This window comes from Drosophila eugracilis, unplaced genomic scaffold (assembly GCF_018153835.1).
Source record: "Drosophila eugracilis isolate 14026-0451.02 unplaced genomic scaffold, ASM1815383v1 contig_2167, whole genome shotgun sequence".
NCBI classification, from domain to species: domain Eukaryota; kingdom Metazoa; phylum Arthropoda; class Insecta; order Diptera; family Drosophilidae; genus Drosophila; species Drosophila eugracilis.
In genome coordinates this window covers 1,520,261-1,543,037 of record NW_024573052.1, presented here as the reverse complement: position 1 = coordinate 1,543,037, position 22,777 = coordinate 1,520,261, and the positions used below count along the sequence as shown (strand labels likewise).

The window sequence follows — 22,777 nt, the reverse complement described above, 5'->3', positions numbered from 1 at the left end:
CGCTGCAACCCCAGCATCCTCTTATTGCTCCTTAAAGAGCGACGCAGACGCAAAGTCCCGAAGGCGGAACTACGGGCGTTGCCAGATAGAAAGGGGAATGCCAGGTTTCGCTTTATAATTCCCATCCTGGTCTCTAACATGTAAAGCAAAAACAAACCGAAAAACAATTCTACAAAAAAGAAAAAAAAAATAAAAAACAAACACCTTTTGAGCTATTTATACCGACTTTTCCCCTGAAAATACATCTCTAACCTGCTTCATAGAGATTTTTGACGATTTCATTTGTGATTCTAAAAAAAAGAGTTTGAACTTGTGCCTGTCGCAACCCCTACTGGCTGGGTGGCAACCATGCCAATGGGTTTGGCACGCGATAAGCATCCAGAAGAGATGAGAAGAGAGTGAGAGTGAGAGTGCGAGTGCGAGAGCTTTGGATGCGAGAGCAGGAATATTACGTATACGCTGCAGGAGGGCGTGTTACAAGCCGAAATGAAACGAAATCGAAATCGAAACCAAGTCAATGCCTCTCTCTCTCTCTCTCTCTCTCGCTCGCTTGCTCTGTGTGACATTGACAGTGCTCGGTGGCATCCCGTGGATTCCCCACAGTCTCCTGCTCTGGCGGTTAGAAACGAGCGCACTTTTGTCCTTCGTGCTGGGTTTCGCCTCCGCTCGTGGAAGCTGCGGATACGGCTGCGGCTGCTTCCTCTTGCTCTCAAACAGAGGCGGCACCATGGTTATATGGCTCTATGGCTGGGTTGGCTCTGGCCCGGGTTGGCAGTGCCATTCGGTGGCTCGTCGCATTCAGTCCGCAGAGCGCGCTCCGTTCCGTTCAGTGTCCTGTTCGGTTCTGTTCGCCCGCATCCGCATTCGCATTCGCATTCGCATCCGCAGAAGCTGCCAGCCGACGACGTCTATAGCCAGAGAGCTTAGGTTCAGTTTAAGTTTGCGTTACCGATTCCCAGATCGAGCTGAGCTTGGCTTGGCCCGGCTGGAGCGGACTTGAACTTCGGCTTTGGAACCGGACTTTGGGGCTAGCGAGACGTGCGTGAGACTTGACTTGGACTTTGGACCCTCGGACCAAGACGTAGACAAAGACCAGACCATAGACCGACTACTGACCAACTGACCAAGTGAACACAGCGCCCAGGATGCGAACGTAAACGTAAGCCCAGGACCCCACCCCTGTTGTCCACCCCGCCCATGTGCCAATCCGATTGTGTTTTGTTTTATAACAAAGAAAACAGCAACAGCAACAGCAAGAGCAGCAGCATTAGCAACATCAACGACAACAACAGCAGCAGAAAAAGGACGAAAAAGTTCTAGGGGAGAGGGGGGTGGCAGAAATAGAGAAAGCACAGCGGAATGATGGCGAAAAAATATATCAGCAACAAAAAAATAGATGAACTTTTTTGCGTGGCTTTTTCTTTTTTTTGGGCGTGTATGTGTGTGTGTATGTACGTGTGCCTGCCTCATAGCTGTGTGCTAGTGTGTGTGTGTGTGTGTGCTGTGTCTGTGTCTGTGTGAAGCTGCGTCGTCGTCATCGCTGCTGTCGTTGTCGTTGTGCGTGTCTTTGAATTTTTGGGTGTGGACTTGTTTCATGTTTCAGTTTCAGTCGCTGGCTTTTTCGCACCCCTTGCCAGCACTACACCCTTCTGGTGCCCTCCCACATCCGCTGCCCCATCAAAACTTTCCGCTAAGTAGGAAAAAACAACAACAACAAGTACAACTATAGCTGCAAAAAAAAAAAACATCGGGCATAATAAAAATAATCACGAAAAAGTGCAATGCAGAAATGCAGTGGCAAGGCAGACTCAGCTTTAGCTTCAACCTCTGCCTCCGCCTCAGCATCAGCATCAGCGTCAGCGTCACTCTGTCACTCTTTATTTTGTTTTTGTTCAAGTGTGTGAGTGCAAGTGTGAGTGAGTGTGCCAATAACAACAATAACTACAACAACAACCGCAGCGCCAGCACAACAACAATGGCGAAAGTGCATCAAAAGTGCCGAAGGAAAACAGCGCGAAAGCAAAACAAAAGCCTCAACCCACCAACCGAACCGAACGCCCCTAGACCCCGCCCCCTGCGACACATTTTAATTAAGAGCCTGCAATGACAGACCCCTCGACAACCAACCAACCCACCCACTCGACACTACTATAGTGTGGCACCACTGTGGCACCACCTCCACAACCCACCCAATCGCGCCTCCAACAAGTTTGAGATTTTTATTATTATGAAATTTTCGCTAATTCAAGGCGGAAGGCCAAGCGAAGCAGCCTTGGGCGGCTTTTGGCGCGCGATGGTGCCACGCCCCCTCTTCCCTGACACATTCTGCATTCTGCATTCTAAATTCAACTTTCTTCTTTTGTCCCATTTCACCCCATCACCATCACCTCTTCTCGCCTGCTGCTACAGCCCGGAATGTAAACAAACCGGAATGGGCTGGAAGAGAGGGGGGGAGTACTTTACCGAATGCATTTTTAACCTAATCGATGGATTGCAATCAACCTAACCAGGCAGTTAGTTTCACTCTGTCACACTTAAGATGCCCCAAAAATAACAACAACTTTCATTAGGAATAATCCCCAGAAAACTATATTAAGAACAAGGTCTATGAGTCGGGAAAGGCGTTAACTTTAATTAGAGCCATATAGCTGCATTAACCCATGGATAGCTTACCAGATGGCTTACTAGTTGAAATCTATTTAGGGAACTCCCCAAGTGCCCCGCCAGGCAACCTTTGAGGGCCTGCCCCCAACTGCCGACTGAAGGTCAGCGGCCAAGGATGCTGCTAATGTCCCACAACAACTGACTGCATCTCAGTCGGGAGTTGAAACTTTTTGGCCCACACAACGCAACGCAACGCAACACAACAGATCAGAAACAGAAACAGAAACCAAATACAACAGCAACACGAGACAGGAGTGAGGGGGGGGAGGGAGACAAACTGCCTGCCTCCGTGTTAGCGTTTCCTGTTCCTGTTCCTGTCCGTCGCCATTGTTGTTTCACCCGTCGTGTTGTTGCAACGGGGATTTGCATTCGGCCAACTTTTTGGGTAGCAAACTTTTGTTTGCTTGTTGTTTTGGCGGCACAACAAGCCGAAACTAAGGAGGGAAGCTGATCCAATGAATTAGGTGCCAGCAGCCAGCGAGGGAGGGCGAGGCCGAGGGCAAGTAACACCAGACGCCATGGACAGACACCATCAGTGTCACAAAGATAACACGCAGTCATTTTTCACGCTCGACGCACTTTTTTCCTTTGGCCTTTTTTTTTTTTTGGCAGTCAAGGCGAAAAGAAAAATAAGGCAAATGTCGTTGGGACACAGAGAAATCCGTTGACAGAAAACGTTTTGGGCCAAACTAATAAGCAACCAGCCATGTTTGTCTTAGGGAGACGGGGGGTTGGGGGTTGGTCTGACAGCGGTCGACGTACTGTCAAATAAGACAGCACACCACCCAACCACCCAAGCCCAGTCATCTGTTCTGGCCTAAAGCTAACCCATTCGAAGCTGGCCAAACAAGGTTCCCTTGGCTGGCAGCGATAAAGCACGGCGAAAGTGAAAGGAAAGGAGCAGAGAAGAGGGAATGGAAACACACAAATAAATAAATAGATTGCATTTGTGGGCGTGGTCAGTAGAAGAAGTAGAAGAGAGAGAAGGAGAGAGAAAGCGGCAAGCCATGCTAAAAAGTAAATAACTGTCAAAAGGGTTCAGCATAAGAACACCGAAAGAAATTTGTAAAGAAAGTAGAAGGAAAATTTAGGTAAAACTGTTAGGTAAAGCTACTACTTTAGTCAAAGGATAGGAAATGGTTTGTCCTAGTAAGTGCTTAGTAACTCTATATGACTATGACTACTTCTTTTTTCACTGTGTACAGTTCGTGGGCTTATAAGAGGGCTTGTGGCTGAAGCTGTCCCTAAAGCAGCCAAGCATAGTAGTAGATACAAGTTGAGCCTAACCCACAGATGTCCGGCAGAAGTCATAAACTCACAGGCCCAGACTTATACACTGGGAGAAGAGGAATGATGATAATGCCATTGTAACAGCAACAACAACAACAGCAATCTTGAGGAAGTGACGTTAACAAGAACAGCCGACCAAAGCAACAAACATTTTCAATCAAAAGTTTAATACGCCGTGAATTCATTACACGTCCGATGAATGATGTAGCACCCAGAACCCAGTAACCAGTCCAAATCCAGGCCCAGGCCTAGGCCCAGAAACACCATCCATGATAACAGGGAAAGAATAAAGGGGAGAGGGAGAGGGGGAGAGTGGGGAAGGTCTATGAGCCACGTTATCCGGGATGTCTGTTATTTTGGTTTCTTTTCTCATAAGATACAATTTATTGCCGCCATCATGTACGAAAAGTACGAAACACATGTAGACACACACACACACACACACACACACGCACACACATGTAGAAATAGACATTTACGGCTGTCCTAAGCATACACTCACACATACATACATAGAAACGCCAAGATGAGCCTGGAGAAATGCGAAGACAGTCGCAGAGAAGCCCATGACCTTCGGCGCCTTTGGCGGCCATTGCATGCGAAACAGGAGCACAAGCATTAGGCTAAGGTTGAGGTCCTGCTCCTTCTCCTGCTCTCCAGACTGCTCCTTTGTGCCTGCTTGGGCCTAACAAAGTAATCACTCTTTCCTGCCAACAAGACGGAAGGGGAAAGTCGGACAGAAAATGGCTCTTCCCCCGCTTATTGACAGCCAGGCAGCTAAGTGTCAAAACACAGTTTAAGCCAGACCAGAGGCTACGCAAAATGAAACGGAGGGAGGGGACGGGAGGTTGTGCGGCAGACAGCCGACAACCAACAACCGACAACCGACAAATTATAAGCCCAAACAGCTTCTGTTTGCCGCGCGCAGCCAAAAGATCCGAAAGGCGACGACCGCCGCAACACGAAATGAAGTCGAGCAACTTGCTGACGCAGGAGCTAGGACCCCTGCTGCCGCCCAAGCCCCCTTCTCAGAGCAGAGGGTGGAATTCGATGATGACACGAAGCCGCAGCAGGCGACGCCCAAAGCCAAAACCCAAAGCTTTAGCGGTGCACAGAGGCAAAAAAAGATGGCAATTGAGATCATTTTTCGAAAGAAAAGATAGTTTTTTAGAGTTTTCAAGATTTCGTTTGCCAAACGTCTTTAGAAGTTCTTCATAGCTTCGTAGCTAGTCGAAGTGTAAGAATTCTTAGTCAGATTAAGTAACTTCAGGGTTGGAAAGAGGTCTAGAAGTGTGTTTCCAGTGTACCAATAGCTACAAACAAAGGCCAAATTTGAGCCGGAAAACCAGGATGAGAAGCAGGAAAACTACCAGCAGCCGCAATATGTGGGGATATTAATGATGATGACTATCATAATGGCAAGAAAAGGCGGGAAATCGGTGAGGGGGAAGAGCTGATAGAGAGCAGAGGGAATGATTTCCTCTACCCTCGTAGTCCAAACTCTCCGTTTTCCGATTTCTGATTTCTGTTTCCGCTGCTTTGGCCGCTCTCCCTGCTCCCTCTCTCTCTCTGCTCTGTTTTTACTGCCGCCCATGGCAGCATTCAAAATTCAAAGTGAAAATTTTCCCAGCAATTGCCGCATTCCCGTGTGGGTGGTTGGCAGGAATCGGGAGTCAGAAGGCAGTAGGCAGTAGGCCAGAGTGTACGTGTGTATGTGTGTGGAGCTGCGATTATGCGGACCAATGTCGCATTTAATTTATGTAGAACGGCAAGCTGCGCTCAAATTGAATCCGAGTGAAAAACGGCGTAGTCGCCTACGCAGGACAAGGGATCGAAGGGTGAACTACCCTGGGAGCTGGAAAACAACATATATCATTTATATAGCATACATTTCAGCGCAGCCCCTCCTCCACTTATTTTGCAAATTTTTTGTATAGAATTTTGACCTATAACTTTGTTGAAACAGGACGGAAAGCTACAAGAATGACTGTTTTTTGCAGTTTATAACCGAAACTAACTTTCCTCATCATTAGTTTTATGATTTTGGGAAATTTATTTTCTTTCAAAAGTTTTCATATTTTTGTAAGGGGTAACATCATCAAAAATTGCGAAAATTTTAATAATTTTGACTTTTTGAGGTGTGAATACAGTTAGAATGGATTTTTAATTACGAATCTAGAGATGTATGACATGTCCTTATTCCCACCATTATTGACTTTGCTATGAGAAGAATTCTGACTGTTTTAAGGCACAAATCAGGATTCTAATTTTCAATAGAAAATTGCCTTACCTTCTATCGGGATTTCGCCTCTAACTTAGTCAAATTAAGACGCACAGCGTCTGTTAGAATGACTGTTTTATACAGCTAACTACCGAAACTTAACACCCCTATACTTACTTAGTGCGTTATTGTTCTGGTTTTTTGGTGCGAGCTCTGTATTTAGGGCTGAAAAATCAGGAAACCGATTTTTAACAGAAATTTGCAATACCATGTTCGGTTTTGTAGCTCTAACTCGGTCAAAACAAGACGCACAGCCAAAAGAACGACTGTTTTGTGCTACTAACGACCAATACTAACAACCCCTATCACTCGTTTTTCGATTTTGGGAAAGTCAATTTTGGCCCAAATTTCGCATTTTTGGTAAGGGGTACCATCATCAAAATTTTCAAAAATGGGCCAAAAATGAAGTTTCCCAGATTTGAATGCAAACCAATTGGGAATCATAGCAATCAAGTTACGAGCCCTACGAGGTATTACATTCCTCATTTGGACCATTTTTAGCTGTGTTATGCCAAAAAAACTGATTTTTTGGTGCTCAAAATCACGTAAAGGTCTTTTGGCAGCAAAGATTCCGGTTTCCTTGCCGTTTCTTAGCTCTAACTTTGTCAAAACAAGCCGCATGTCTTAACTAATGACTCATTTATGTAGCTAAGAACCGAAACTTTAAACCCCTATACTTACTTTTATCATTATTGTTGTGATTACCTTGGTGCGAGCTGCGATTTAATGGCTAAAAAATCGAAAAACCCATTTCTACAGAAATTTGCCATATTATTTCCGACTTTTGGCTCTAGCTCGGTCAAAACAAGACGCACAGCCAAAAGAATGACTGTTTTGTGAAGCTAACGAACAAAACTAACTTTCCTTATCATTCGTTGGTTTATTTTGGGAGTTTGAATTTTTGCAGAATTTGGGATTTTCTGTAAGGGGTAACATCATCAAAATTTTCGAAAAATGACGAAAATTATACTTTTCAAGGTGGGGACACAGATCGACTAGGAATCAAAAAACAAACTCAACGATGTATAGCATTCGTTATTTGGACCATTATTGGCTTAGTTATGGGAAGAATCTATCATATCTAGGGGAAAATCTGGATAAAACTTGAAAATCGGGATAAACCATTCACTTTCGTGAGACTGCACGAGGTTTGGTGCCCTTAAGATGGTCCAACTTGCTGTTAAGATTACAAACTTAAAAAAATCTTATACAGAACTCATTACACCTGCCAGGAATACCTTGCCTTTGCCCATGGAAATTAATTCCACGCACTTAATATACAAGACTTGAGGAGCCCAGTTGATAGGACCCCTCGAAGTTGGCACCATTCCGGAGGCAAGGACACTTCGCAGCTTCCCTTTCTTAGTTAGTCCCAAGCGTAGTGGAAGTTGAATACCCACGCCTGGCGACCGGAAAGGTAGCAGTAACAAAGTGAGGCAGCCACCTGCGCGGATGGTGTCTCCATAAATACACTAGTATTCTCCCCTTTTGGCGGCAGCAGGCGTTCCACCTGTACAGTGGAGCCAAAATCCTGCGAATGCCGTTCCCCGTCATGGGCCAACCTTTTTTTCATGATGCGTTCCACCGTTCCTGTTCCGGCCATAACAAATTAGTAGCGGAAACGGAAATGGCGGAAAACGTCAACGACGAGTGTTGCCAACGTTGCTGCAGATGTTGCTGCCTAGGTGTATGCTTGTGTGTGTGTGTGTGTGAGTGAGTGAGTCTGAATGGATGGAATGGTTATTGGTGTGTGGGTGTGGAATGACTGGCATGGGTGGGTGGTTAAATGTTCATGCTTTCTGTTGCCCGTTTAAATTTAGCAATGCGCAGCACCCAATACAAACACAAAAACTCCCTGGGGAAGCGACGAACTGAGGGCAAAGCGGCTGGCAAGCGGACCCAGAAAACTGCTAAGGAAAACGCAATCCATCCACACACCGAACAATACCATCTTAGCAACGCCAATAGTAGCCAATTGCATCCCAGCCAGATGCTCTAGAGACCACCGGAGCACTACCCAGCACCGGATCCCAGCGAACTTCAGGGCCCAGTAGTCCAACAAGCCATGATGCCCACTCGCGTCAAACTGAAATGCGGCACGGATGACCATGCGTTGCCAACCGCCGATTCGAACACTGCCACAAGCCAGCACAAAAGCAATAAACGGCTAACCCTAACCCCTCCAAGCGGCCCAATTCCGCTGCTTCTACTCGCACTTCTTCTGCTGATCCTGGACAGCAGAACATGCCATGGCCTTCGGCTGACCAACGGTGGCAGCAGCCTAACCAAAGGCGCTGCAGCCAACAAGGAGCAGCTCAACATCGGTCTGATCGCGCCACACACGAACTTCGGAAAGCGCGAGTACCTGCGTAGCATCAACAACGCGGTCACTGGACTAACAAAGACCCGCGGCGCCAAGTTGACCTTCCTCAAGGACTACTCCTTCGAGCAGAAGAACATCCATTTCGACATGATGTCGCTCACGCCCAGTCCGACAGGTGAGTGCCCATTATAATGTTTGTATGTATGTTTGGTATGTATTTACTACTTGCTACTCGAGCGCGAAATTTGTTTATTGGCAGCGGCATTGTGACCATGGGAGGTCACAGGTCGCTGGTCGTTGGTCGTAGGTCGTGGGCCGCGACACCTGGCCAGCTCTTAATTGCGTGCGCGTTTTTAATGGCCATTCATTTGGAGCTACTTAAGCGCTTAACCCTCTTCGCCACCCACGACGACGCAATAAAAGTGAAAATGATAATGAAAATGAAAATGAAAATGGGGAAACGAAGGAAAAATGCTAAATGCGAGGTGAGAAAAGGCGGACATAAATAAATGTCCAGGCCAGGCTGGACTGTAATTAAACGCTGACAGGGTTGTCAACGCAAAGTGGCAGGGTTGCGGTTGGTCAAAAAACAAAAAGAGTTGCCTGTGATTGAGTGACAAGTTGGATTCCTCATTACATTTTCAAAAAAAAAAAAAAAAAAAACAAAAAAATCAATCATCTAGGGCTCCCCTCGTTAAAAATCTGACAAAATAGCCAACTGGCTGATGTCAGAGAGGCAAATGGAAAGCTTAAGAACTGAAATCTGGGTGGCAAGTAAGTAATAGAGGTCCTTCCAGAGTTGTCAAGTCTGCCAAAAGCAGCTGAAGTTGTTCCTACAACAGTGTTTTCAACTCTCTCTCTCTCATTGAGTGACAACCCGAATTTCAGGTGCCTGTTATTGTGCTAGTGCCATGCATGCGGGGTTGCCAGGTTACCCATCCGACCGTGCAACAGGGTTACCCAGTGCCCCAATGTGATTCCCAGCAATTTATGCGCCCGCTTCCTCTTTGATTGCATAAACCCGAATTCCAGATTCCGTTTTGCAAGTGCAAAATTGCATATCAAAAGGCTGCGCTCAGAGTGTCCATGTCTACAAATTGCATTCTCTGTGCCACATCCAACTGCCACAATACCCTCTTTTCCGCCCCCAGAGCCCGTTACTCGCATCGTGGCACAAAAATATGCAAAGTTGTAAAATGGGGCAGGATCGGGAGCAGCAGCAGCAGCAGCAGAACTTAACATCCCCGGGCGGGTTAGCGGGAGGAGCGAAGACTGATTGCTCCCGGGTCAGCCATGTGCATATGGATATGGCGAACGGCGGAGGGGGTTCAGGGGCATATTGAAATTTTATGTTGCATTTCCACAATTCTGTTGGCCAAATTGATAAAGTAAACATACAGAGAGAGCGAGAGAGAGAGAGATGGGGCTGGAAAAGCGGGCAAAATGCGAGTGCAAACAAAACCCAAATGAATTTTCAATGATGTTTAAATGTTTATTATGGCCAGGACCTTGAGAATATGCCCGCATCGAGATAGCTACGAGTCGAGTGTCTGTGTACGCAAATTACAACACATAGCAAACAAAGTCTGTCTGCTGATTGCCCCACACCACCCACTGAACAAGTGTGTGAGTGTGTTAGTCTGTGGGGAATTTATAATGGATTTCTATAGCTTTCGCACCCACGCACACACTCGCTCAGTCACATTGACAGGAGAACAGGGCTTGTTCGGTTGTTCAGACGATTGTTATTTCCCTCGAATGTCGAACAATAAACGGGTGGATAGGTGCCTTGATTTCCCAGCCCCTTTCTTTCCATCCGCCTTAGGTGGAAAACTTTGCCTTTCTTCGATTGCTGATGCCTGATTGCACTGCCACTGCCATACCGCCTCCCCTTCCTTACCAACTATTACATTCCACATTCCTGATTCCATTGATTGCCGGCCATAGTTTGGCCCGACTTTGGTCCCAGCAAATTCTATAATAATCGTATGGAAATTGAATTCGATTCAGCGGTCATCCAGTTGAAGTTGTCATCCAGTCATCCAGTCATCCAGTCATCTAGTCATCTAGCCATCCCTTCATCTAGTCAACCACTAACCCATTCACATTCCCTGCAGTTGGATGAGCTGTGCGGTTGCGGGTGAAGGAGCCCATCATGTGCCTTTCAAGCGCCTCACAGTCTGTCCCGCAGTAGATGATTTTGTGTCAAAGTAATTTCGTACAAAATTGTATTTACTTTAACCCCTAGACACAACAAACGATTACCAGGTCAGGTTCCAGGAAGGAGAGAGAGTAGGGCTCCTTGCTTGTGCGACTGCTTGCTTGCCCCTTTCTTGTGGCAGCCATAAACTTTGATGGCCTTATTATCGAGTTTGGCTCATTTGCGGCGAGTGAAAACGGGCCACAGCCAGGGCAATCACCTCAGGATAGCTAAGCCCTGGTCCATGGGGAAAGGTAAAATAAAGTCGGCACCTAAAACTATATAATCCACTATACAGGGGGAGTGGGGATAGGGAATTCATAATACCATGGAGCCTGCTTTATATGTAATAGGAGCAGGGAAAGTAGGAAAACTGAGCTAATAATCGTTATCTCTGCATCTCAACATCGGCATCAACAACAGAGCCGCATTATCATATTGACAGGTTAACCCTTTTTTGGTTTGGCAACCAGTACAAAACACACTCACAGACAGGCATTACATACGAACGTATGTACATAGATGTAATCTGTTATCCTGTTATATGACTCCCACATGCTGTGCGCCCTCCATCTCCGCAATGCCCCTTCTTTGACGCCGTGTCCATTAGTATCTGCTCATCCGGCTAATTTGCATTAATTGCATAACAATAGTAGCAGTCAGCAGCGAGCGAAGTCAAATTGATGGGATAATTGAGCGTTTTGTGCATCCGAGTGACTCCCGTAAGTTTCCCACTGCCCTGCGACCTTGCCGCTGTTGCCCAAAAGTCCGTTGTTGGTCGCCATTTGACCCAGACTCCATCCCCATCCCTCGACCTCGACCCAGAACAATTGTGCATTACTCCCGCCTATTGGTATGCACACATGCATGACCTTCTGGCCGTAAGCGATACTCTAATTGCCATTGACAATTGGGTGAAAGCCAGGCCAAGTGCCTGGGCTTCGCGCTAAGTTTCATCATTTAATCGATGGCCACGTGGCGTATGGGCAATGCTGTCAATAAGCGGATGATTGAATGATCCCGCCAAGCTGAACTTGGAGCTTAGCCCACTTTGCTAAATGACATTTTAATTTGGATCGAACCCAACGGAACAAAACAGACCAGAACTGAACAGAAAAGAACCGAAACCCACGTATCATATATCACTCCATTGTCAGTGTCCGACAACTCTGATCCCCGGCAGCCGTAAGTCATTTTTCTTGTCATCCCTTTTGCTTTTACTGTGGGGAGAGCGGGGATGAGGGGTGGTTAGAGATCCGGGGCCGCCCTGCAGTCTGCCAGCTTTCATCACGGGCAACTTGGTCCTTTATTATTAGCCACTGAACCCGCGATTACCATCCGGCTGGCCACTGCAACCGGCAATGAATGACCAGCGATGCTGACAGCGCCGTTAACCTTGTTTACACCTTGTCTACATGGCAACACCCACCCACCCACTTTTTAACCCTCAAACAGGACAGCTGAATCGACAGGAGGGACCCACACCCACACCCACACCCACGCCGTCACTGTGGCATTAATAAGGTGTTGTGGCCTGTGTTTCTGTCGTTAACTGCAAGCGCTTTCCACACCTGCCAGGTATTGGTTCGTCCAGGAGGTAGTTCCCGCTGCCCCCTATCAAACTGGACACTCTGCTAATGGCCTTAGAGTGCAGCTCTCGAGTGAGAGTGTGTGTGCAGCAGTGCCTGGAGCCGGGGAATCACAATGTTAGAGGGGGGGACGGTATCCCTCTCTGAGGATTCTCCAGCTCCGAATTTATTGGCAACGTGCAAATATTCGGCCTCAGCTGCCGAGACTCCAAATTGATTCTCCCCGGCAGCTTAGCCAGCCGCCTGACCCACGTATATATGAGGGTGTGTGTTTGTAGTACATGCGTGTATGTGAGCCAAGGGCAATCCACTAGTATTGTGTCCTGCTCCCGAAACAAGCCTCAAACAAATGGTCGGCAGCTGGAAGGGAAGGGGCAAAGAAACGATGAGGGGGAAAACCAAAAAAAAACGGGAAAGAAACGAACCCAAAGCCTGCGGCCGGGACAAGCGAGACGGGATGGGGCCAGGCTAGGCCAAGCCAAGTCAAGCAGGACAATAGCTCGAGTAGCAAAAGAGAGGGAGAGTCCTGGAGGGAGAGAGAGACGGGTAGAGGGAGCTGCAGACATCGAGACATCCTCACCGCAGACACACTGGGGCAAAAAGCCATCAATAAATGGACCCAGAATTCCCCAAGAACCGAACCGAACTGAACCGAACTGATGGCTGATAAATTGAACAGTTCCCATTACCTTTTATAGTCAGCCATCTGGTGTGGCAAGTCGGTTTATGGATTTTATTGCCAAAACGAAATATCGGGCATCCAATTTGCATAAACTTAAGCGCTTAAATGGCGAAAGATGCTAAGAACAAATGTCTTATGTAATGATCTTAGCTTAGTGCAGAATAATAGATAAAGATAGAATAAGGATCTATATACTTTTCCCCTCTAACTCGACTAGTTAATCGTGCCTTATCAGACTCCTTTTTCGGGCAGTGCACAAACACAGATTTCCCATGCCTTGCCTGGACCTCTGATCCAGACCAAACGGAACCCAAATCAAGTCGGAGTACGAGGCTGTCCCACTAATTGGCGCCGCCGTAAGATGAAGGCGCAGCCTTGGAGTCACTGCCAGGTCAAGAATGGCCCTCAGGCTTTGTCCTGCCACGCCCCACGACCTTTTTTTCCCCTCTCCTCATTGTGCTTGCCTTGTGCTTTTCGCTTTCTGTATGCTGCTCCCGCTGGGAGATTTTTGAACTTGGACTACTATTCTCGGGGGGAATGGAAGTGGGAATGGGAATGGAAATGGCCTCGGGCACTAGGAGGAGGAGGAGCCTGTCCAACGATTCGGTTTCGGGTTACAAACTATGAACTGCGCTTAAGTCTGTTGACATCGCACACATGCCTGCGGTGACAGAGCCGACAAGAGTGGCCCAAGTAGTGGGAGGAGGGGGTGGGTGGTCAGTGGACACTGCCGAGTAGACTAGACATAAAATGGACACTGAATTGCCTGATTATACACGCTCAGTTGCTAATGATGGACCACTCAGAACAGAACATAACAGAACAGGCCCGGGCATGTCCAGAGGTCTGGTCTCAGAACCAGTCGAACGAATCCGTTCCGAGCAGAGAACTGAGGCGAAACCACGCCTAATGGCCCAACTGGCCAAGCGGTTGCGGTTGTGGGCCAGGCAGCTCTGCGGCTTGGGTGCCAACACACTCTCAGTGTGGATCGAGATGGAGGTGGTGAAGGAGAACAAAGATGGCCAACCTTAAGAGTCTCAGGTTGCCGGGCGCGCGCGCTGAAACCTTAGCTGGCACAAAATGCGGGTGTGGGTGTGGCACCAAACAATGAAAGGGGGTGAGAACACGGGACAACTACTTTGACGCATCACTTTGCACCAAAAGTTTCACCTTCCCAGCCCAACCAGCCAGCGAGTCGGTCCACCCCAGCCCTTTTTAAGCTGCCTGCCGTGTCAGCATCTGCGGAGTAATTTGACGTGGCTGTGACGCTGGCATCCTTGAGCGAAAATAAAGAGGAGGTGGAGCCGTTTCTAGCTTCTATACGCCCCTCTTAACCCTTCGTCCATCCTTTGTGCTGCTCAAATGAATCTGATTTATCTCGATGCCAAAAACAACAATAACAACTGATGCGGAATTTCAACAACGATGGAAAATGGAGTTAAGGAATCTTCTCATCTCTCATAAAAAGATTAATTAATACCCTGCCGAGGATATTTTCTATTTTAAAGGGCATTTTACAAGATACTTAATGCCGCTATATAAAAGAAAGTTTTTTAAAAACCATCGATCTATGGGAACTTTAGCTGAGATCGTTAAGAAAGAGATAATTCTATAGTTCAGCTAAAAAGTATGCTACTGTTTTCCTTTTACAAAGAAGGCAAGCCGTGGGAATCCTGTAGAATCAACGACAGCGTGTCCCGGGCCAGCTCTGCGGCTGAGTCAGCTAAGCTGGCATAGTTCGTACTTGTAAGTGCATGCCACACATGTCTGTATGTCCTTTAGGATGGCATGCTACCCACTCTGGGCCCTTGCCATGCCCAAGTGTGTCTATGTGTGTGTGTGTGTGTGTGTAGGTTGAATATTTCACGTGCAAAACTCATCTGACAAGAGCATGAAAAGCGAAAAATCATCTGGCAACACTTTGATATTCGATAAGATGTTTGGGCGCTCTCGTCGGCGCTTCCTTACGGATGTCCTTGCCGTCCTTGCTGTCCCCCCTGTCACCCTCCTGTCCGTCCCGCCGCCCTATTATTGTCGTCATGCGGGTTTCGGCTGTTCGGCTATCTCTGCGAGATAGGGTGACTGGAACTGGAACTGGGGAGTGGCACTGGGAGTGAGAGTGGGTGGCGATGAGGCCCCGTGACGTCAAGTTATAAAATATGAGACAAGTTCCCATCGGTCGACCCAAGCCTCGAGTTTAGTTTAGTTTAGTTCGTTTTGCTTTCCTTCACTCCTTGGCTCCTGTCGCCGCTTCTCGTGTTCTTGTTCTTGTTGTTGTTGTTGTTGTTATCCTGCCATGCATGGCATTTCTTTTTATTGGCATGCCACGCCCATGTCAGATCTGTGCGTATGCCTCTTAGGGTAAAGGGATGAGGGGTGGAGTGCGTGCGTGCGTGTGCGTGAGTGAGTGCGTAGGATGGCGGGGCTGGTGATGAGGTCACAGCTCTGAGCTCCAGAATTCGGAGTTAGGCTTAGTTACTTTATATTTATGGCATACGGATGTAAATACACAGTTATTTCCTCAAAATGGTCCCAAAAGGGGAGAAGTCCTTATGGTCCTTATGTTTTCTCCCTTTTTTTTTAAGCATTATTTATTAATGAAGGATTTGATGATACTCCACGAATTTATTGCCAACTTCAGACTTTACAGTTGAATATTTGTAAGCTGTTGTTATAACAGTGTCAGTTTTTTATCCTGGAAACTTAGACCAAGCGATGGCCCAAGAAAGTATGCTATACTTTTTGCCCAATAAAGTATGCTTTACTTTTTGGCCTACGATAGATTCGTAATCAATATGGAAAAGACCAAGTGCATCATCCAATAAAGAGAGACATTCATAACTGCCCGCCCGACATTGCAATTAGTTTGCCACAGGAATGAGTTGAGATTGCTTAATCGGCCGGAATTATCACGGCAAATATTTAATCGTGTGCACAAAATATGAATCCATTGGGCGCTGGCTTAGCAGGCAAACTTTTCCATCGATTGGCATGCGGGTTTTCTTCCAGATTCAGCCAGCTCTTCCTCATCCTGCGCCTTTCACCTCGCAACCTACTGCGAACCGAGTGTAATTCTACATTATCGAATGCGAGTCAAAGTGCTGGGACATACAGTACAGCTGCGACTCCTAATTGTGCTTTATGCCACTTCAGGACAACTCCTGGCGTCGCTGCGAAGTGGAAAACGGAAGCAGCCCGAAGTTGCCTGTGCACTGAAGATACACTTTCGAGGGCAGATAGATTTATGTGCTGCCAGTGTAGAGCTAGAGCGCCTGTCGGCACTTTTTCCACTTGCCTGCGTTGAACGCGTAATGTAAAAAGTTGCTCAAGAGTAGGGCGGGAGTTGCCGAAGGATGAGGGGATGCGGATGTGAAGTGGTTGGGCGACGCACACACGTGATTCCTCCTCTGCACTCTATCACTTGCATTGTTGGCAACTTGTGATAACTTGCGATAAAAACGAAGGCAATTGAATGATGCTTAAATGAAATTAATGGATGTTATAATAAGTTGACGGAGGCATCCCCCTTCCTATCACCATTCTCATTCCCATATTCCCCCCCACATTTCCTCGCCATGCCGCTCGCGGCGCTGCTGTCAGAGCAGACAAAGTCGAGCGAGGTCGAATGCGATGGGACTCAAAGCCGGAGCCTCAAAGTCACAGCTGACAGCTGTCAGCTGACTCCTGCTCTGGTACAACAATCAGCTCTCGCTCCCGCTACCGCTCCTGTTCCTGCGGGGCAGCTCCTTTGCCAGTCAAATTGGGGCGAAGCTGTGTCAAAATTCAATTTGCACATTACAAAAAGCCTGGTTGTTCGCCGCCCCGTTCCTCCATGTTGGGTGGCAGCACAATTTTCAACTCCCTCGGCCACCACTTCCGGATGGAGTCCTTCGGTGGCGCCACATTACAATTTCGAGCAGAGGACGGGCCGACCTTGATGATTTGCCGCTTACCTCGACACGCTCTCCGCATTACCTGCCATACTATAAGCACTTCGGGGCCTGGATTAATCCCGATATGAGTGTGATTTCTGGCCAGCTTCAGTTCCTGCCCGAGACCCCTGCTGTGGCCACAGGAGCCAGAGCTCGACACTTGCTAATGCAATTACAGGGTGCCTAATGCACGCAATTAAATTCGTAATGGGCCGGGCCGGAGGAATCAAAAATGCTCCATTAAAACGAAATTAAATTTCAGGAGGGCAGGGCAGAGCAGGGCAGGGCAGAGTAGGGGCAGGGCAAGAGTAGGGGTTGTGCCCTGTCCGGGCCTAATTCCGTTAAGTGAATTTCCATTCTCGGTTAAATGCGAACAAAGGTTCACAATTTCCAGACCCCTCGCCCTCCGCATTTCAATCTAGCATCGGGCCATCGGTCCATCAGACCATCGGGCCATCGCCCATCGATCCATCATTCCGAGTGTGCGGTTGCGTATCCTTGGCACTAGGCCTATGCCATTGCCCCATACCTATACATCCTGCCATCCTGCTATCCATATACGTATCTCTGCAGCTATATATATATATCTGCGGCTTCGAATCCATCCGGGTGAGTCCCGACATGGAAATGGTAATTGAATGCAGGGACACTGCAAGACGTCTGCCGACAGGAATGAAAATTAGCAGACCTCTGCTCCGGCCACTCCTCAGTTAACCGAACCCACATCCTAGCCCCCCTAAGCAGCGATGGAATGCAGGGAGCAGAAGTAAAGTGATGAAAAAGTTAATTAAACTTTTTGATGAGATTTCACATTTTGCCAAAGCATTGACAGAAGACTGACAGTCCTACAGGGGGGGGCGGGGGGTGCGAGAACAGGGGTTATCGCACGTTCCCTAGGACTTGACAATGTCTTATCATCGATTTCACCTCCCCCTTCCTAGCCCTAACCTATGGGTGGCAAAACTTCCGAAATTGTCTTTGGTCACTGATGAACAATGGCATCGGCATTGACAGAGTCATGACACCCAGTTCCGCACCCTCCACCGCCGCTTCCTTTCGAGCCAATGGAGATTGCATATGAATTAATTACCATGCGGTTGCCGCGGCGGAGGAAGCTCAGCTCTAAAGCCAGGACGCCACTTCTCGTCCCTGGCAACACCGCAGGTCCTTAAAGTAGGTCAATTAGCTAGTAGGCCTCAGCGGTGGCAGAGTGGCGCGTGCAGCTGAAAAGAATCCGCGTCGGCGTAGCCCTCAAACCTCGCCCACCGCATCCTGGTGTTCAGTTTTAAGGGCTCGCTCCCACGGCCCCAACCTAACCGCACTTGGCAGCCCAATAAAAGGTTCCCACTACTCCACAATGTGGCACCACCCAATCGTAAAACAAGTTCGGAAGGTGGCTAATCTGCAATTAATTGCCTCACATCTGTACACAAGACACGCACGAGCTGAGATTGAGATTTTGATTGGGAGTGGGAGTGGGAGTGGGATTAGGTTTAGGATTAGGAAGCTGTTTTGCGATAAGCTTACTCGGTCAGATATACAAATGAACAGAGATGAAAGTGCACTAAGGGACTTGGAGAATACTTCCGACTACAGCTTTCTATTACTAGTTAACAGAATTTCAGGATTTTCCTTAAAGAAAGTCTCTAGTCCTGGCCATCTTTAAAGCCAATCCTTGCCATGCCACACCCATTAATCACTCCTCACATTTTAAACCCCTCTAACCAGCTAATGATAATCATATTTCATTGCCCACCAGCCATCCTCAGCACTTTGTGCAAGGAGTTCCTGCGCGTGAACGTGTCGGCCATCCTGTACATGATGAACAACGAACAGTTCGGTCATAGCACCGCCTCGGCTCAGTACTTTCTGCAGTTGGCCGGCTACTTGGGCATTCCGGTGATCTCGTGGAATGCCGACAATTCGGGTCTGGAACGGCGGGCCTCCCAGTCAACGCTGCAGCTACAGCTGGCACCGAGCATCGAACACCAAAGCGCCGCAATGCTGAGCATCCTGGAACGCTATAAATGGCATCAGTTCTCGGTGGTCACCTCGCAGATAGCCGGTCACGATGACTTCGTGCAGGCAGTAAGGGAACGCGTGGCCGAAATGCAGGAGCACTTTAAGTTCACCATCCTCAACTCCATCGTGGTCACCCGTACCAGTGACCTTATGGAGCTGGTCAACAGCGAGGCGCGTGTGATGCTGCTCTATGCCACGCAGACGGAGGCCATCACCATCCTGCGTGCCGCCGAGGAGATGAAGCTCACTGGCGAGAACTACGTTTGGGTAGTCAGCCAGTCGGTGATCGAGAAGAAGGATGCCCACTCTCAGTTTCCTGTCGGCATGCTTGGCGTGCACTTTGACACCTCCAGTGCGGCACTCATGAACGAAATCTCCAACGCCATCAAGATCTACAGCTACGGCGTGGAGGCCTACTTAACGGATCCGGCCAACCGTGACCGCCGCCTCACCACCCAGTCGCTGTCCTGCGAGGACGAGGGTCGTGGTCGCTGGGACAATGGAGAAATGTAAGTCCTGATCCCAGAGCTATGCATGCTAGCCTCTAGTTTAGACCTAGATTTACCCCGATTCCGCATAATATGGCTGTATTTCCCGGTGGCGATATGTTTAAAATTTAAGAAAGAGCAAAAAAAAGTTGATGATTCCAATCCTTGTAATGGTAGTAAAGAATCCCGTAGTCATAAAAGAGCTCTGGGGACTCCTGTTAACCGTATGGTCTCTTCCCCAGCTTCTTCAAGTACTTGCGGAATGTCTCCATCGAGGGGGATCTGAACAAGCCGAACATTGAGTTCACAGCGGATGGGGACCTGCGCTCGGCGGAGCTCAAGATCATGAATCTCCGGCCAAGTGCCAACAACAAGAACCTGGTGTGGGAGGAGGTAAGTGGAGGCTTTGCTCGCATGCTTTTCTCAATCCTTTCTCACGTTTCCACTCTCCTTACGCTCACTCTCCTTGCTCCACTCTGATCCACGATCCACGATCCACGATCCACGATCCACGACCCAATCTAATCCATCTCAACCCGCACCGATCAATCGATCTTGCACCGCTTTGTACTTATGCTACCACCTCGATCCACCTCGATCTACCTCGATCCACTTGGTCCACGACTCCAATTGGGGGGCAGATTGGAGTGTGGAAGTCCTGGGAAACGCAAAAGCTGGACATCCGCGACATTGCGTGGCCCGGCAACTCGCACGCCCCGCCCCAGGGCGTGCCGGAGAAGTTCCATTTGAAGATCACATTCCTCGAAGAGGCACCCTATATCAATCTGTCGCCCGCGGACCCGGTGAGTGGCAAGTGCCTGATGGACCGCGGTGTGCTCTGCCGGGTGGCGGCCGACCACGAAATGGCCGCCGACATCGACGTGGGCCAGGCACACCGCAACGAGTCCTTCTATCAATGCTGCAGCGGCTTCTGCATCGACCTGCTGGAGAAGTTTGCCGAGGAGCTGGGCTTCACCTACGAGCTGGTGCGGGTCGAAGATGGTAAATGGGGTACCCTCGAGAATGGCAAGTGGAACGGCCTGATCGCCGACCTAGTCAACCGCAAAACGGACATGGTCCTCACCTCGCTGATGATCAACACGGAACGCGAAGCGGTCGTCGACTTCTCCGAGCCGTTCATGGAGACCGGTATAGCCATCGTGGTGGCCAAACGCACGGGCATCATCTCGCCCACGGCATTTCTGGAGCCCTTCGATACGGCATCCTGGATGTTGGTAAGTCTTGCTCCTTCCACCGTATCTCTCCATCTGTTCAGGCAACTCACGGGTAAGTGTTTCTTGTTCCTCTTTCTCTCTCGGCTCTCTCTCCTGTGCCCAATGCCAGGTGGGCATAGTGGCCATCCAGGCGGCAACCTTCATGATCTTCCTGTTCGAATGGCTCTCGCCCAGCGGCTACGACATGAAGCTCTACCTGCAGAACACGAACGTGACACCGTACCGCTTCTCCCTGTTCCGCACCTACTGGCTGGTGTGGGCCGTCCTCTTTCAGGCCGCAGTCCATGTGGACTCGCCACGCGGCTTTACCTCTCGCTTCATGACCAACGTCTGGGCCCTTTTCGCTGTGGTATTCCTGGCCATATACACTGCCAACTTGGCCGCCTTCATGATAACCAGGTAAGCTGGGCTCTTCAAGACAACGTACTCTACCTCTGAGAGCACTTTCTAACCTACAGGGAGGAGTTCCACGAGTTCAGCGGTCTCAACGACAGCCGTCTGGTGCATCCCTTCTCCCACAAGCCCTCCTTCAAGTTCGGAACCATCCCGTACAGCCACACAGACTCCACCATCCACAAGTACTTCAACGTCATGCACAACTATATGCGGCAGTGAGTAGCTTAAGTGGTTTAGCCTGGAGTTCCCCTTCATCCCCCAACATCTTCTTCTTCAGGTACAACAAGACCAGCGTGGCCGATGGAGTGGCCGCCGTGCTTAATGGCAACCTGGACTCCTTCATCTACGACGGCACTGTGCTTGACTATCTGGTGGCCCAGGACGAAGACTGCCGGCTCATGACCGTGGGCAGTTGGTATGCCATGACGGGTAAGGCCTCCTCTGACTTCTCTTCTCCACTGCCATCCAAAGTCTTTATGTCATTACTCATTGTTTTGGACTTTTGATTTTCATCAAGAGTTATTATTTAATTCATTTTCACCCCCACACACAGCAGCATCCATTAGCTGTTAAACTATGGAAACGACTTGGCTAAAAGTTGCAGCCCATCAAATTATGGCTGGCAAAACTTTCGCCCTGTTTGCCAAGCTTGCCCTGCCAACACTTGTTTAGCCTGTAAACAATATCTGTAATATGTCGCTTAAACATGGCCTTAAATTAGTGACAATTATTAGTCTTTTTTCGCATTTTTGATCTACTTCGATGGCTGTAATTTACGGTTTTGGCCCAAATTTTTTTGCTTCAGGCTACGGACTGGCATTTAGCCGCAACTCCAAGTACGTGCAGATGTTCAACAAGCGACTGCTTGAGTTCCGGGCGAATGGGGATTTGGAGCGGCTGAGGCGATACTGGATGACGGGCACGTGCCGACCGGGAAAGCAGGAGCACAAGTCCTCGGACCCGCTGGCCCTCGAGCAATTCTTGTCCGCCTTCCTGCTACTGATGGCCGGCATTTTGCTGGCGGCGCTGCTCCTGCTACTGGAGCACGTCTACTTCAAGTATATCCGTAAGCGACTTGCCAAGAAGGACGGCGGCCACTGTTGTGCCCTCATCTCGCTGTCCATGGGCAAGTCGCTGACATTCCGCGGGGCTGTATTCGAGGCCACTGAGATCCTTAAGAAGCACCGCTGCAACGACCCCATCTGCGACACGCACCTCTGGAAGGTCAAGCACGAGCTGGATATGTCTCGTTTGCGGGTCCGCCAGCTGGAGAAGGTCATGGACAAGCATGGCATCAAGGCGCCGCAACTGAGGTGAGTGCCCACCAGAACTTCGGGGTTCCCGACTAGTCCCAGTGTACCCATTCCTAATGCCCTTCCTTTTTGCAGGTTGGCCTCCTCCTCGGACCTGCTGAACCATCATCATCTTAAGGAGCGACCGCCGCTGCTGGGCAACCTGAGTCTCGCCGCCAGCGCTCAAGATCTATACAGGTGGTAAGTTTTCTTTGTGCATGCCTTTTCCTGCACGAGTTCCTGCACCCAGACCCAGACACCCGCCTCCCTGGATGTTCCCCCCATCTCCCGTGGCTGTAATTAAATTAAGCAATTGCTTGAGATAACATTCCAGCTCGGTTCAGAGTTCTTTTTTTTCCCCCGGAACGGACCGGGACTCGTTA

The 22,777-nt window shown here is 48.8% G+C and overlaps 1 protein-coding gene across 2 annotated transcripts in view; it reads left to right on the top strand.

Annotated features, from left to right (window-relative positions):
* The first annotated feature begins 797 nt into the window (after positions 1 to 797).
* The window catches only part of LOC108102456 (glutamate receptor ionotropic, NMDA 2B), a 30,762-nt gene continuing 8,782 nt past the window's right edge, over positions 798 to 22,777 (top strand). Inside the window, exons 1-10 of one of the 2 annotated variants that reach the window (XM_017207465.2) lie at positions 798 to 1,159; positions 8,056 to 8,733; positions 18,721 to 19,492; positions 19,714 to 19,864; positions 20,113 to 20,706; positions 20,816 to 21,105; positions 21,165 to 21,317; positions 21,380 to 21,531; positions 21,908 to 22,415; positions 22,491 to 22,592. In XM_017207465.2, coding sequence (XP_017062954.1) covers positions 8,301 to 8,733; positions 18,721 to 19,492; positions 19,714 to 19,864; positions 20,113 to 20,706; positions 20,816 to 21,105; positions 21,165 to 21,317; positions 21,380 to 21,531; positions 21,908 to 22,415; positions 22,491 to 22,592 — 3,155 coding nt within the window. In that variant the 5' untranslated portion in view covers positions 798 to 1,159; positions 8,056 to 8,300. Of the gene's footprint in view, positions 1,160 to 8,055; positions 8,734 to 18,720; positions 19,493 to 19,713; positions 19,865 to 20,112; positions 20,707 to 20,815; positions 21,106 to 21,164; positions 21,318 to 21,379; positions 21,532 to 21,907; positions 22,416 to 22,490; positions 22,596 to 22,777 lie in introns of both variants that reach the window. The other variant, XM_017207463.2, reaches the window with a different exon arrangement.